At 34.1% G+C, this 14532-nt stretch overlaps 2 protein-coding genes across 3 annotated transcripts; one reads left to right on the top strand and one right to left on the bottom strand.

Moving 5' to 3' along the window:
- The first annotated feature begins 6387 nt into the window (after positions 1–6387).
- Positions 6388–11370, top strand: LOC109150762 (protein EMSY-LIKE 3-like). Of its 2 annotated transcripts, none has more exons than XM_019298750.1 (9): positions 6388–6623; positions 7456–7655; positions 7741–8076; positions 8218–8346; positions 8861–8929; positions 10249–10494; positions 10583–10651; positions 10750–10813; positions 11014–11370. In XM_019298750.1, the coding sequence occupies exons 1-9, from the start codon at positions 6596–6598 to the stop codon at positions 11160–11162; spliced, it is 1290 nt and encodes a 429-aa protein (XP_019154295.1). In that variant the 5' UTR covers positions 6388–6595; the 3' UTR covers positions 11163–11370. The 2 variants fall into 2 exon arrangements, with proteins under 2 accessions (XP_019154295.1, XP_019154303.1); XM_019298758.1 differs by having other exon boundaries at positions 6397–6623; positions 7442–7655.
- LOC109150777 lies at positions 11344–12704 on the bottom strand. The gene is made up of 2 exons (XM_019298760.1): positions 12171–12704; positions 11344–11780 (listed from the first exon to the last, which is right to left on the bottom strand). The coding sequence occupies exons 1-2, from the start codon at positions 12529–12531 to the stop codon at positions 11458–11460; spliced, it is 684 nt and encodes a 227-aa protein (XP_019154305.1). The 5' UTR covers positions 12532–12704; the 3' UTR covers positions 11344–11457.
- Positions 12705–14532: the final 1828 nt, after the last annotated feature.

The following is a 14532-nucleotide window of genomic DNA, read 5'->3' as shown; positions in this document are numbered from 1 at the left end:
TTGGTAAATTAAATAATAATATTTTAGGATATTGGTTAATAGTAAGACTTTGTTGAAGGTAAATATATAGTATAACTTTTAGTCATAAGGCTCTAATAAGAATACTGTTATAGTTATAATGCCAGTTAGCTCAAATACAATGGATCAAAAGGAATTACAGAAGGATCGAGTAGATGATTCGGCTTCAAATTCAGTACATACATTTGGTATAATTCAGTTATTCGGCAAGTTTAATTTTTGTCAACATCTCAATTAATAAAATTTGTCACACGTAATTTTCCTAGTGAGATTTAATTCTTTTATGTGAGTTACTGATTTACAAATTATTACATCATAACAAAATTTACAGTGTACAACCTCAAAATCTTAGATACTATATTACAAATTTTATCGTCATCCAAAATGACAAAATGATTAAAAGAATTGATATAGATATTACTCCGTGTTACCCTATGGTAATAAAATATTCACGTTAGGGTGAAAATTGTACACATACTCGTACACATATACTTACACGCACGCATGCATATTCGTATGTGTGTTTAGTTTACCCACTTCATGACCATTTCAACAGCGGCAAGAACGAATTTTACCAATATTTTATATTTTTAGTGATAAAATTCTTAACTAACAAATATATAAATATGGCGTACGTAAAAGAGCAAAATAGTAAGTCTTACGTTATTTTCGTACATCCCAAAACACTCTTAATCCTTTCCTAACGTCGCCAACCACTCCCCGGGACCAGTGACTAATACAGGGATTAATTAACAAGATCCCTTTTACCGATTGCGATTCTAAAGACAAAATCTTGCTTTCACCTATACTGTGATCACGATAAAGAAGCCCGGATCAACTTGTCCTCTCTCTCTATATATATATATGTATAAATCCCATGAGAAAAGAAAACTAAAAATCAATCTCAGCTTTACATTTATAAAAATCGAATAAATCAAATCAATTTAAAAAAAAATACGGTAGCATTTTCATAATTATCATCAATTTTACTTTTCAACAACTTATAACACAATATGTATTACATGAATGAACATTTAGTTATTACAAAGTGCAGTTTTAGTTGTTAAAAAGTGCATTTCTAAATAAAGTTTAAAAAATCGAAGAAAAACTAAATTTTAAACCAAAATCATGAATACTAAAGACTAAACAATAAAAAATGAACCCCTAAACCAAATAAAACAAAAAAGGAAAAAAAAAAAAAAACTCGGTCATAAATTCTAAAGTTCAAATCCGAAGTGCACTGCACTTTCACATTTTAAAAATTAAAAGTGCAAATTTTAATACTAAAACTACATTTTGTAACAACTAAATATGCATTTTAGGAGAAAAAAAAACACGGTGGCGATTTGCATAGTGCAATTTTTAATACTAAAATTACACTTTGTAACAACTAAAAGTCTAAAATTGCACTTTGTAACAACGAAATATGCCGTTTGTAACAATAACTAAAATTGCATTCATGTGTTAGAAGTTGCTCAGTAAAACTAGTTATAATTATGAAAATGATACCACATTTTTTTTTGGAAATTTGATTTGATCCATTCACAATATATATATATATATATATATATATATATATATATATATATATATATATATATATATATATATTTATTTATAATTAATTAATTAATTAATTAATTTATGAGTTAATTCCTTTTTTGGTCCTAGATTTATGGTGACAAAGACAATTTTAGTCATCCATAAAAAATTTAAACAATTTATGGACACACTTATTGTGACGAAGACAATTTTGGTCCTCCATCTATTATCTCGTTAGTTGACCGTCTAAATGAGGGGTATTTGTGTCAATTCAGCTTATTCTTTTAATCCCATGACATAAATGATGTTGTTTTGCAGAAGGTGACATAAATACGCACTGCAAAAGCTCATCGACGCCAGAAACATCTCGGTGGTGCTCTGGATAAAAAAAGAAACAATGCCAGCGCCGGCAACCCCTCATTCTCACCACCCCCTTCGGTCCTTCCCAGTCTCAGGCGAATCCAACAACCATTCAAAGAATTTCCAAACCTACCACAATGAACACAATACAATGACAATTTCTCAATCTCAATCTGCTACCAAAACCCTCCAGATTCACCTTCCTCACCCACAATTCCCACACAAATTCTTTCAATCAAAGATTTTGATGCATCAATTTCAACCCTAGCCTTTGCAATGTTCGATCGTGTTATTCGATCCGTCACCGAATCCAAAGCCAATACCCTCTCCACCTGCGCAAATACAAGAAATCATTTAGAGTTTGTGGGTGAGGATCAGGTCGGACCAGAATTCGACGGAGAAGTATTTGGTGAATGTGGACTAAGGTGGTTATGGTGGTTGGCTTATTCTTCCAGAAGAAAACGTAGGGGTTGAAGGAGGTGGCAGTGGGCGACGGCGCTGATTGGAATAGACGGGCATTTCATCGAGCACCTTGTCTACATCCCGGCACTCCATTTCTTCCTGGGGTGGATTATTTACAAAGGTGAGGATTAGTCGCCCGTTTTGTCACTCATCGCGAAAGCAGTTTTGCCGCGGGATGGAAACCGCTTCAAGGATCAGCTGGCCGTGCTGGCGGCGGGAGTGCATGCGGACGGAAGGCTTGTCGTCGCCACTTACGAGAGAGGGAACTGGGGGAGAGAAGGATCGCGGCCGTGGTAACTATACTTCACAGCTCGGAATTCTTCCGGAAATGGTGGAAAAATAAGCTCGTGCTGTGGTGGGTAGGCGGAGATAATTGGTGGGTAGGGAAAATAAGCTCGTGCTCGTGCTGTTATTGGTGGTCGTCTTTTTCTTCGTCGGCGGAGTCGCCAGACTCGGAAGAAGGGTAGGCGGGGATAACATGAAATGACACACTCTAGAACGCTGCAAGAAGGAGATAACATGAAATGACACAAATACCCTCTTCTCAAACAGCCATCTAACCGCAGTTTAGACGGAGGACTAAAATTGTCCTTGTCACAATAAGTGTGTCTATAAATTGTCCAAATATTTTATGGAGGACTAAAATTGTCTTTGCCACCCTAAGTCTAGGACCAGAAAATGAATTAACTCTTTATTTATTTATTTTCAGGTGAGAACATGCGAACTTTTTCAGTAATGCATGGTATGTTCTTCATTACACAATAACTACTACAGCTCTATGATTACTACATGAATGTACTGTGCATTCGCGTATTGTGCATTCATGAAGAGCTTACCGTACATTACTGAAGAAGTCTGCATGTTCTCTCGTTAAGTGGTGTTCTCACCTCAACGGGAGCCCTTCTCTCTCTCTTTCTCTCTCTCTATATAGTGGGGCTGGGTTGGGTGGAGGGGTAACTGCCCCATTGCCTCCCTCTGAATCGGTACTATTACAAAATATATACTAATTTTCCAACCAACTTAGGTTGTGGTATTTTCCATAATAACTTATATGCTATACGATGTTTTGGATTTGTAACTAGACGAGAGTAGAAAGAGATGACATGCATAGTGGTGGGAGTGAAGGTTAAAGCATATATGGGTGGAATTTCTTTTACAAGTACTAGTGTCACTGTAGTTTTCTTTATTCCAAGACGACCGACCCTCTTTTTTGCTGCTTTTTGTTTAAAATGTTTTTACATAATATATATATGATATGATGAGGATAGAGAATATATAAATAGCTTTAACAGAGACATATGTTGGTTCTTTTGGTCTGCTTGTCACTGATTTCTTGAAATGCTTGCCTTTACACTAAAGTGAAGTAACAATGCCTGAATTGAACTGAAGCTTCTTCATGGGGCTTCTTTCCTGTTTCTCATGCATGTTACCTCATCCAACAACCACCTTAACTTCGCTGTACACTGCGGATCTGCCAAACACCCCCGCCCATGCTTTTGCGTTGTTTTCTTGATTCCCCACTCTTTTTTTTTTTTTTAAGTAATATTACTGACTCTATTACAATGTAGTATCTGTTCATAACTACTTATAATAAACAAAGCCATTTTGAATAGTGTATGTATATCCCGATACCAATACACACTTCATCCAACCATACAAAATATGTTTATATCACTTCTTGAAATAATTCTTTTATAAATGATAACAATCGATTTTTTTTCTTGAATGTAAAGTAGTGAAATATATAATTTGTATAATTGGACCACAAATTACAAATGTATGAGAAAGCTTACAAGGTGCAATCAAAGCGGAGGACCCACAACAATGTCCTAAAAACATAAATTTTCCATTTGGCTTTAACCTAGAATCTTGGTGGATGAATGAATTGCATAATATTCTTCAACAACCTCAAATTTCTCAAAGAACTCATACACTACTAGGGTTCAAAAATATCTATGATAGAATATCAAAATCTGATATGAATCACAAATATATTCTCATCCCAGTCTTGTGAAGGGTAAAAAAATTGTCTATAACAAAATATCAAATTTTGATACGAAATAAACCCCCTACCCTATTATGAAAGAGTGGAAAAAGTTAAAATAATAAATGCTGGTGGAGATTGATTCAATGACATAATATTAAATTTTAATGAACAAACAACTAAGCTACCTCATTTCAAAAAAAAAAAAAAAAAAGACTAAACTAAACTACCTAAACACTTAATAACTCGTACATACATTTTGTTTTTATATATAAGTTACTAATATATATATATATATATATATATATATATATATATAAGCTCTGGTGCGAAGAAGGCTGCAGGTGCTTACTCATTGCCCCTTGCCCTGCCCTTATCTATAGGATTCATACCCAAACCCACATTCTATCTTTATCTTTACTTAATTATAGGAAAAATGACATTTTTTCCCTGAGTTATATACTTATAGCACTTTTCCTCCTGAATTATTTAAGTGGCTATTTTTCCCCCTGAAATGTTAAATTTACATATTTACCCTTAAAATAAATATTCATTTATTTTTCTTCTCCAACAAATTATGGCCACAATTTGGTTCAAACCAAATATACACTACAGCAACCAACCGAAATATTCTAATTACAATTTAGAATCGAAATCCGACTTTTAGAGTTTATTAAAATTGCGAACCGGGATGACCGGTTCATATTCCGAACTGAAAAAAAAATAAAATACATTTATTCTTGAATTTAGACTATTTTAAAATGAAAAATAAAATTTTAAAATAAAGACGATTCAAAATCGCGAACCGGATTCGGAACCGACGGTTCACGGTTCAAAATCCAATTTTTTCGATTTATAATTTTAATAAACTGAAATCCAAATATTGGGTTCTGAATCTGAATCATAACCAGAAACTTTTAATTTGATTGCTATAGTGTCCGGTTCAATTCGAATCGAACCGTGGTCATCCCTACGTATACGCAATAATTTGTTGGAGAAGAAAAATAAATAAAATGTTTATTTTAAGGGTATAAATGTCAATTTAATATATCATGGGGAAAAACTGCCACTTTTAAAATAATTGAGGGGGCTAATGTGCTTACATAAATAATTCAGAAGGAAAATGTGCTATACATATAACTCAGGGGGAAAAAGTGTCATTTTCCCTTAATTATATTTGAAAATGATTTATAAACTTCATTAGGGTAAGAAAGAAATTTGTTAGTAGAGATACAAATAATATGTATTTATACATAAAATCTAGAAAAAAAAGTACATTTGTTATAAATGTTTACATTAAAAATGTTTTTACATATACTAGATCGAGTAACTTGATTACTTACTCTACCCAAACATAAATGATAAAGCTCAATTGGAATATTGGATTCCACTTTTTTAACGGAAATTATACCATGGACCATGATACATGTTTATTTTTATTATATTACAAATTTATTTTTTAAATAGTACACTAAAAATGAACTTACAATATTTTAAAAATAAATTTACTAAAAATGAACATATATGCTAATTGTCTACGTTACAACTTACAATATAAACAATGATATATAACTCAACAGGGTAGCTCAAGTGGCAAATGAGCTTTCTTTGTGGGGGAGAATTCTGGGATAACTCGGGTTTGATTCCCACAAGTGACGATTCTCTTTGAACTAGCTTTTGTGCCTCTCGGACCGAATCGGGTGGACCTGAACGGACAGAGAAAGACACGGACCATAATGTGTGGTTTACACAAAAAAAAAAAAAAAAAAAAAAAAAAAAAAAAAAAACTATGATATACGATACAACAATCAATTTGTTTCAATTGTCGGAATACAAGAAAAGTGGAAACACGTGATATGGGGATAGTAACTAATAGCCCAACAAAAGTTGGATTCTTTTGGGCCCTTCGTGGAGAGGATTTTGTAAATCTGAAGGATCAACTCATTAGGCCCAATTAAACAGTATGTCCGAAGCCCAAACCCAAATTGTTTGTCACGTGACTCTTGTCCATAAATAGCGGTCTATCTCTTTCCGTCTCCGATTTCCCTCCCCCTTATAGAGCTGGTTTTTCCTCGCGCAAATCGCATTTCCGATTTCCTGCGGGCTGGATTGCGCTGTTCTTCCAATTCTTCCACTTTGTTGAGCTCATATCGGAATTGGAATTGGAATTGGAATTGGAATTGGAACTGGAACCGGACTGAATTTGGAATAGGAGATCTGATTCGGTCTATGGACTATGAAGTAATCGACAGCAGCGGTGAGTTTTTTCTCCTCCGAATATTTTCTTCAGACGTATATAGATTACGTGCCTTCTACATAATTTTTATGTAATAGGCTCAATAATCGGAAAAAATTTCGTCTTCAATGCGTTTTTATTTCTGGAGGTTTTGGGGTTTTAGGTATTCTTGTTTGCTTACTGCTTGGGTTTGACTTTGGTAATTACCTTGCTTCGTAATATGTACTATTACAATTTGTTCACGGAACAGGATTATGCTTATTATAGAAGCGATTCTGCCCGTTGATTGTGTGCTCTGAAATGAAATTCTCTGCCATTTTTTTTGAATTGGAGGGAGGTGGGTTAAACTCATCCTTTACTTTATCAATTTGAAAAGATGATTCATGCACGTTACAGATTCTTTGCTGTTCTTATGAATTACGGGGAGGCGGGTTAAGATGTTCTATAGGAAAGAAAATCATTTCTATCACGGTAATCCAATAAATGTAGGTGTAATGTTAGCAAAGAATTTATCTTTTGGGTGCCTTGGAATAATCGAAGTGTGGTTTGTGAATGAAATTTAGTGTTTCAATGCTATCATGATTTTAGTTTTCTGTGTAAGTTATGCCTCATAGCTGTGCATCTGTTTTTTTTTAAAAAAAAATTTTATTTTATGATACTGAGTACATGATTGTGTCTCCAGCTGATTAGTGGGGGTAATGTCTACATGAAAAGTTGTATTCAAAGTGCTATGAAACTCTTTTCTGGTCCTACCTGATTGTTTCCCCAGCTGATACATTATTTTCTTCTTCATTTTCTCCCTGGGTTCTATGCATCATAAAATTTTGAATCTTCTCTAGTGTTGTAAGTGCAGGTACTGATGATGATCTACCTCAATCACAATATAATAGAGCCCCCACAAGAAGCATTGTTGGCAATGGAAGGTCAAATGTAGGTTCAGCTATATACCAAAGGATGCACAGTGATATGGAAGCCCAAATCCACAATCTTGAACAGGAAGCATATGGTGCAGTGCTACGAGCTTTCAAAGCACAGTCAGATGCCCTAACATGGGTATGTGGTTTCATGCATTTAACTTTCAAGCATCATGATCTACATTGTTAAGCAATTAAAATGGTTATCTTATTATATTTTTCAGGAGAAAGAAGGTTTAATAACAGAACTCAGGAAAGAGCTGAGAGTATCAGATGATGAGCACCGGGATCTACTTACAAAAGTCAATGCTGATGATCTCATACAGAGGATTAGGGAGTGGAGAAAGGTTGGTGGTAACCAACCTGTTCATGATCAACTTGCCAGCCCTACTATTTCAGGATCCCGCAAAAGGCAGCGAACTTCTCAACCCCTGCATCTACCTTTTGGTCCATCGTCAGAGTCTTTGCATCATCAATCAATTGCTCCTTCAACCCAGCCGTCAACTCCAGCTGCAAAATGGGGACCAACATCGGGTTCTGGAGGCATAAATCATAAACCTGTATGTTGTTTGTGTGTGTGTGTATTCTTAATATTCTTTCAAACATGTTTACATGTAGTGCATTGTGCATGTGTGTATTCACCTATTAATATCTTTTATCTGTATGTATTGTAATGTTCATCTTGTCTTGTGCCATTTCAGCTTGCTGGTCATGGTTCTTCTAGCACCATAAGATCCCGTCATCCATTGGTTGGGAGAAAAGTTATGACTAGATGGCCAGAAGACACCAATTTCTATGAGGCTGTCATAAGCGACTACAACCCTGTTGATGTATGTGTCTTAATTGTTGTCTACTCTATGGATCTATGGTAAAATTGTGCTTGTAATATGCAACACAGTTTTTTTTTTTTTTTTTTTTTTTAACAAAAAGGAAAATAATTTTTCAATATTATTTCCAACTTCCTGTAAGTGTCTTTGTATATTTGGTGAGTGGTGTGCATTTTTTTTTAAATGCCTGTGGGGTTGTTGGGGGATTGTGTGGATGGGTTCCTAGGGATCTTGGGTATGTAGTATCCAGTGTAAGTAGTTATAAGCTGTAACCTTCTTTGCTTCCATATACTGAGATTTTTTCATGACTGACAACTCACCTTGGTTTTATCATTTCACTTTCCTTTTATCATTTGAAAGACTCATTTTTTTTTTTTACTGTCATCATATTTGAACTTGGCTTTGATCTTTTGTGGTGTATTCATAGTAAGATACGATTAGAAACTATATAACACATGACAGTTTCCACCATAAAATTTGTTTCTTTCCTTACTGTATTTTTTTCCTTGTTTTCCAGGGACGTCATGCTTTGGTTTATGATGCTAATGCTCCGAATGAAACATGGGAATGGGTTGATCTTAAAGAGGTACTTATTTACTGTCTATATGCGCTGCTTCCAGCATATCTATCTTTGTAGGTCATCTTTACAATGTTTTGATTGAGTTCAGCTAAAGTGCTGATCAAGTTAGCTTCATGGCTCCAAGCATCACCTGGAAAATAGGCCTGTAGAAGTTTTTTTCGTTATTCTTGCCTGTAGAGGATGTGCACCATGTTACTAAATGCATCCTATCTAGTTGAACCTTAGGGGTATTACTCGTATCAGCTCATTTGAAGTCCTTGCTAAGAACCAGTATTAATTTGTTCCTCCTTGACTGTGTTATTTTTGGGGTACACTTGTGTGCAGTGCATAACTACTGTATTACTTTGCAGTTTAATTAAAATTTAATCCTCAATAGACAGAAATTTTACCTAAATACCTTTTATGACCTGGAAATCAATTTTAATTTTGTATTACTTGTCAATCCTCACTTTTCTAAAAATCATTTCGTTGCAATTAGGGTGTTTACATATGTATTCCAATGCCTTGTAACTTCTAATACCCCTTGGAGGAGTCAGAGATACTTGCTTTACTGCAGTAGTGCAGTGGCTATATTAGTGAAAATAGCACATTAATATGTATTTCAGAATTGATTTAACAATTTATTTAATTGTTGCATGCTATCACTTGGTCAATAGAAGCTAATGGATTTATTGGCTGTAATTTAGAGTTGGTTTAGCCATTTATTTGTTCCTTCATCTCCCCCCCTCCCCCCCCTCCCCCCCCACCCCCTTCTTTTTTTTTTTTTTTTTTTTTTTTTTTTTTTTTTTTTTCTTTTGAATATTTTCTCCAATTTTTACTGCAAAATGAATATACTGTAACTTATTGAGAAATCTCTGTATTTTCCTTAGATTTTTCCTTTTTTGAACCTGTTAAATGTTATTTCATAGTCAGAATGGCTGAATGGTCTTAATTGAAGGCTTTGTTTGAGTTATTGGTTATGTGATGTAATCTCTTATTTCGTGATACAAATTTTTTAGAGAATTCCAGTACTGATCTTTGCTTGAATTTTGATAGATTATGAATCAACTAATGCCATGAGCATTTTCAGTTCATTTTTATCTTTTAAAAGTAATACTGAAAAAATGTGTCCTATGAAAGCCTTTCACTATGTCATCTAGGTGTCCATTCTTTATCATGTGCTCAGATCATTATAATGGCATGGATTTCATTGGTTTTTGTGGAATCATCTGTTTTCAAATTACCAAAATCTTTATTGCTTAATCCATACTGTAATTATGTGTCATTTCTATATTTTATTTATTTATTTATTTGAGGCTATGCAACTAAAGTCCTTGCTCATGCAGATTCCACCTGATGATATCCGATGGATAGGTGATGATCCTGTTATATCTCGAGGAGGTGGATGTGGTGGTGGAGGCGGAGGCGGAGGTGGAGGTAGTGTTCAAGGCTCTGCATTTAGCATTCAAAGAGGTGGAAGTTTCTCAAGAGACCAATGTCGGAAGGAAGTTCGGCCGGTGCAGAATGGGGTCATGAAGAAGGCAGCTAGTGATGAAATTGAAATACTGCACACAGAAACTTTGATAAAAAAGGTATTCTATATCCTGGATATATTTTTCATGCAGTAATTGATAAATCTGTGGAACATTTTCTTACTTGCGGACTTTAATGTACCAACAGGTAGAGAAAGTGATTGATGCTAGTCCTCCTAATTTGATTGAGATTCAAAAGGCCAAGAAGATGCTAAAGGTTAAAAGCTAAACCGTTTTTGTTATATAGAAATATCCTTCCTGGTCTTATTCCTTAGCATCTGAAGGTTGATTGTTACTATGCCATTGATTGTGCAGGATCATGAAAAATCATTAATGGATGTGATTGCAAAGTTAGCAGATGCGTGTGATCGAGGAAATGGTATGATATCTAATACCAGAAAATATTATTTACTGATGACTTTTACAAATTTACTCATCATCTGTTTCTGATCTTCCAACCATGCCTAGTTCTACACTTTCTGAAAACTAAAATAAAATTACTGAGTAATATTTTATTACCAAGATATTGCATGGTTTGATGCTGTGCTGTGCATTTTTTCTTTTGTTTCCATCACTCAGATGGACAACAGATCCTGCACAGAAATTCACAATACAATCACTTAAGGGTGGACATAGATCCCGAGACTCGAGGACGTGGCAGCAGTCAAGAAATGGCAAGGGTTCAAGGGATATCCGATCAGCAGGACGAGGAGATTGTTGTTATCTAGGGTTTCCTTCTCTTGATCAGTCATATTTAAAAATGCATTTAGGAAATCAGTATTTGGTAGGCCCCTTTATTAGCTTTCATTTGTTTAACATAGTGATGGCTGTATGCATGCTAGCCAGCAAGCTACCTTTGTGGAAATATGTATTTCCAGTGTTGGAGACAATGTAAAAACATTTTCTTTGTATATCAATTTCATGTATTGCAACCAACATTCTCTCTCATGTAATTTAGCTAAAAATCAATAATGATTGTGTCCAAGAGTGGCAAGGATACATCATACATGTAATAGAAGAAGATTAGAATGATGTGATGAAGTGCAGAATCAAGTTAACCATTTGAGCATCAAAAGCTGGCCCTTCCATTTGAAAATGGCTGACACCTTCAATAAGATGGGTCTGGTTCTTCCCAGCTGCATTGCTGAGCTTCTTCTCCAGCTGGTGGACACTGGTGAACCCATCTTTGGTCCCCATAACAAAGAGCTTTGGTTTTGGGGATTGCAGTATGGCTTTCTGGTGCCCTCCAAACAGGATTGAAGCAGTGAATCCAAATGGGTAGCCTAAGCTCACATAGCCCACTACCTCCTCCACCTTATCAATTGCAGAACCAGCAATTGCAGCTCCTGTAACAAATACAAATCAATTTCTTTCACTTTTCTATAATAATGTTTTAACGTAGTTGTACTCCCATATGTGAGGTTGTGAGTTCGAGTCTCAGTGGAGATGGTATTGACTTTTTATGCTTCAGTAGATTGAGAAAGTAGTTATGAACAGTAGGTTGAGAAAGTAATTATGAACAGAACATATACTGCATTGTAATAGAGTCAGTAGCACTCAAAACAAATTTTTATATAATTTGAATTATAAATAACTCGCACATAATATTAAATTTAATATCAATATACAAATTTATATATTTAGAAATTACGCTAAAGGGATATTAAACACAAAAAATGATAAAATGAGACATAGGGGAGTAGCAATTTTTTGAATAAAATAATACAGAAAAAAACCTGCAGAGGAGCCCACAAGGACAATACGATTAGCGGATAGGTTGGAGGTGGCCCAATTGCAGACGGAAACCACATCGTTGACCTCAGCAGATCCGGTGAGGGAAGCACGGCCGGTGGATCTGCCGGCGCCGCGGGTGTCGAAGGTGATAGCCGTGAGTCCTCGATCGGCCAGACCACGGGCCATCCCTTTCATAAGTCCCTGACACCCACCTAACACTGAATAAGGATGCACCAGCACCGCCACCACACCGTCACCACCCTTATGCTCGCCGGCGGCTGCTCGGAAAATTCGGGCGTCGAGAGCCACACCATCACTGCACTCGATTTTACAAAACTCAGTGGTACTTGTTGCTTCAGACATTTTTGGAGAGACTGAGTGAGATTATAGTTGTTGTGGAGAGTAGAGAGTAGAGGGGAAGGATTTTTATTATAAATTACTCCGTATAATTAATGAGTTGGTTGGAGAGTCGTTGCACTACATAACATAATCCCTTAAACTGGATAAATTTTGACTCAGCTGTCATCTTTTATAAAATGGTGAGTTGATTGTTAATTCTAGAGTTCATCCCCAGGAGGAGTTTTTTCATAGCTAAAAATTGAGAGGGGTGTTTTGCAGATGGGAAGGTGGGGTTTTAAGAAAAATTCTCTTGCAAAATCAAAGTATTTTGCAAGATAAATAAAAAAAAAATGAAAAAGAAACGTGCCCGCTAGCGCTTCAGCTGCGACTACTTTAATTGATTAATCTTTATTTTGTTAAAAGTTTTTCAGGTGCGATTGAAATAATGTCCATGCCCAAGTTTATTTTTAAATAAGTATTTTAAAGATATCAATACAAGATTATATTTGAGTTCTTCATATAATTGAATATTGAATTTGCGTATTTAAATAGATAGTCAAGATTAATTATGGAGTAAAAAGTTACAGGAATTCATAGATTATGTAAGAATGAGAATGATAACATAATAGGAGATGTACAAACATACCTGCAGAATTCCTAAATTCTCAGTTGATATTGTGCCTGGTCAGACTAAATCTCAACACAGAATTCCCCCGTTGATGTTGTGTTGCAAAATAAATTAGGTTTGTACTTCTAACCAATGTGCAATGACTTAATATATAGATTAATGGTGTAGTTATTATTCTATAAGGATTTGTGGGTTAGAGTTCTATTAAGACTTTAATATTAGAATTAGATTAATGGTGTAGTTATAATTTTATATTAGAATTTAATATTATCCTTTTCTTCACGTGATAGGCTAATAATATTAATATTTAACGGGAAAGTTAACAGATAATCATATAATTATAATATTTAACGGGAAAATCAACAGATAATCATATAATTAAAGATAAATTAGAGAATTTGAAAGAAAAATTAAAATCTGAACAATCTGAACCATTTATTTAATTTAATAATTTGAGGAACATTTTGTCTACACATTATAGACCTATTCATTTGATTTAATAATTTGACCGATATTTTTTCTATCTATTATAGGTCTAACTTTATTTGACTCTTATTAGAATATTAGTTTTTTACGCGCATTGCGCAATTGGGATAATGCCCAATATTTTTTTTAAATAAGTACTTTAAAGTGTATCAAGGCAAGATTAAATTAGAATTTTTTATGCATAAATAATTGAATGTTGAATTTGCGTATTTAAATAGGTAATTCTAAGTTTACAAATGCAAGATAATATAATCAAAATTGATTATAATTGTCAATAAAATAATTGTATATGTATGGTTGAAACCAAATACGGGACATAAGGGAGAGCAAATAAAAATTAGGGTATAAAATATTAAATATATACTAATATTGAAGAGTTAACCGCTGATTACCAAACAAGGACATTGCGAGTTAGTTTTCCACTTTAATTTGTTGTGTGATTTGAATACTCTTTTTGTCAATAAATCCCCCAAGTAGTTGATATGATTGACTTAATTATATTTTTTTATTTTTTTTTTATTTTTTAAAACAATTATTATTATTATTATTATTATTATTATTATTATTATTATTATTATTATTATTATTATTATTATTATTATTATTATTATTATTATTATTAAATATATGTATACCCTTAGGTCATTTTACATGTTAATCTAAAAAGCTAACTTTTTCAAATATCTTTTTACCAATCGTTAATATAATTCGCTTGTCAAATCCGCTAACGCTAACCACTAACCGCTGATTGTCAAACAAGGACATTGCGAGATAGTTCTCACTTCAATTTGTTGTGTGATTTGAATACTCTCTTTGTCAACAAACCCTCAAGTAGTAAATATGATTGACTTTATTAATTATATTTTTTTTTCATGGTATTAATAAAATACTTGGTAAATAAATATATAACA

Source organism: Ipomoea nil, unplaced genomic scaffold (genome assembly GCF_001879475.1).
Source record: "Ipomoea nil cultivar Tokyo-kokei standard unplaced genomic scaffold, Asagao_1.1 scaffold0268, whole genome shotgun sequence".
Classification (NCBI taxonomy): Eukaryota; Viridiplantae; Streptophyta; class Magnoliopsida; order Solanales; family Convolvulaceae; genus Ipomoea; species Ipomoea nil.
This window is presented reverse-complemented; position numbering and strand designations above follow the sequence as displayed.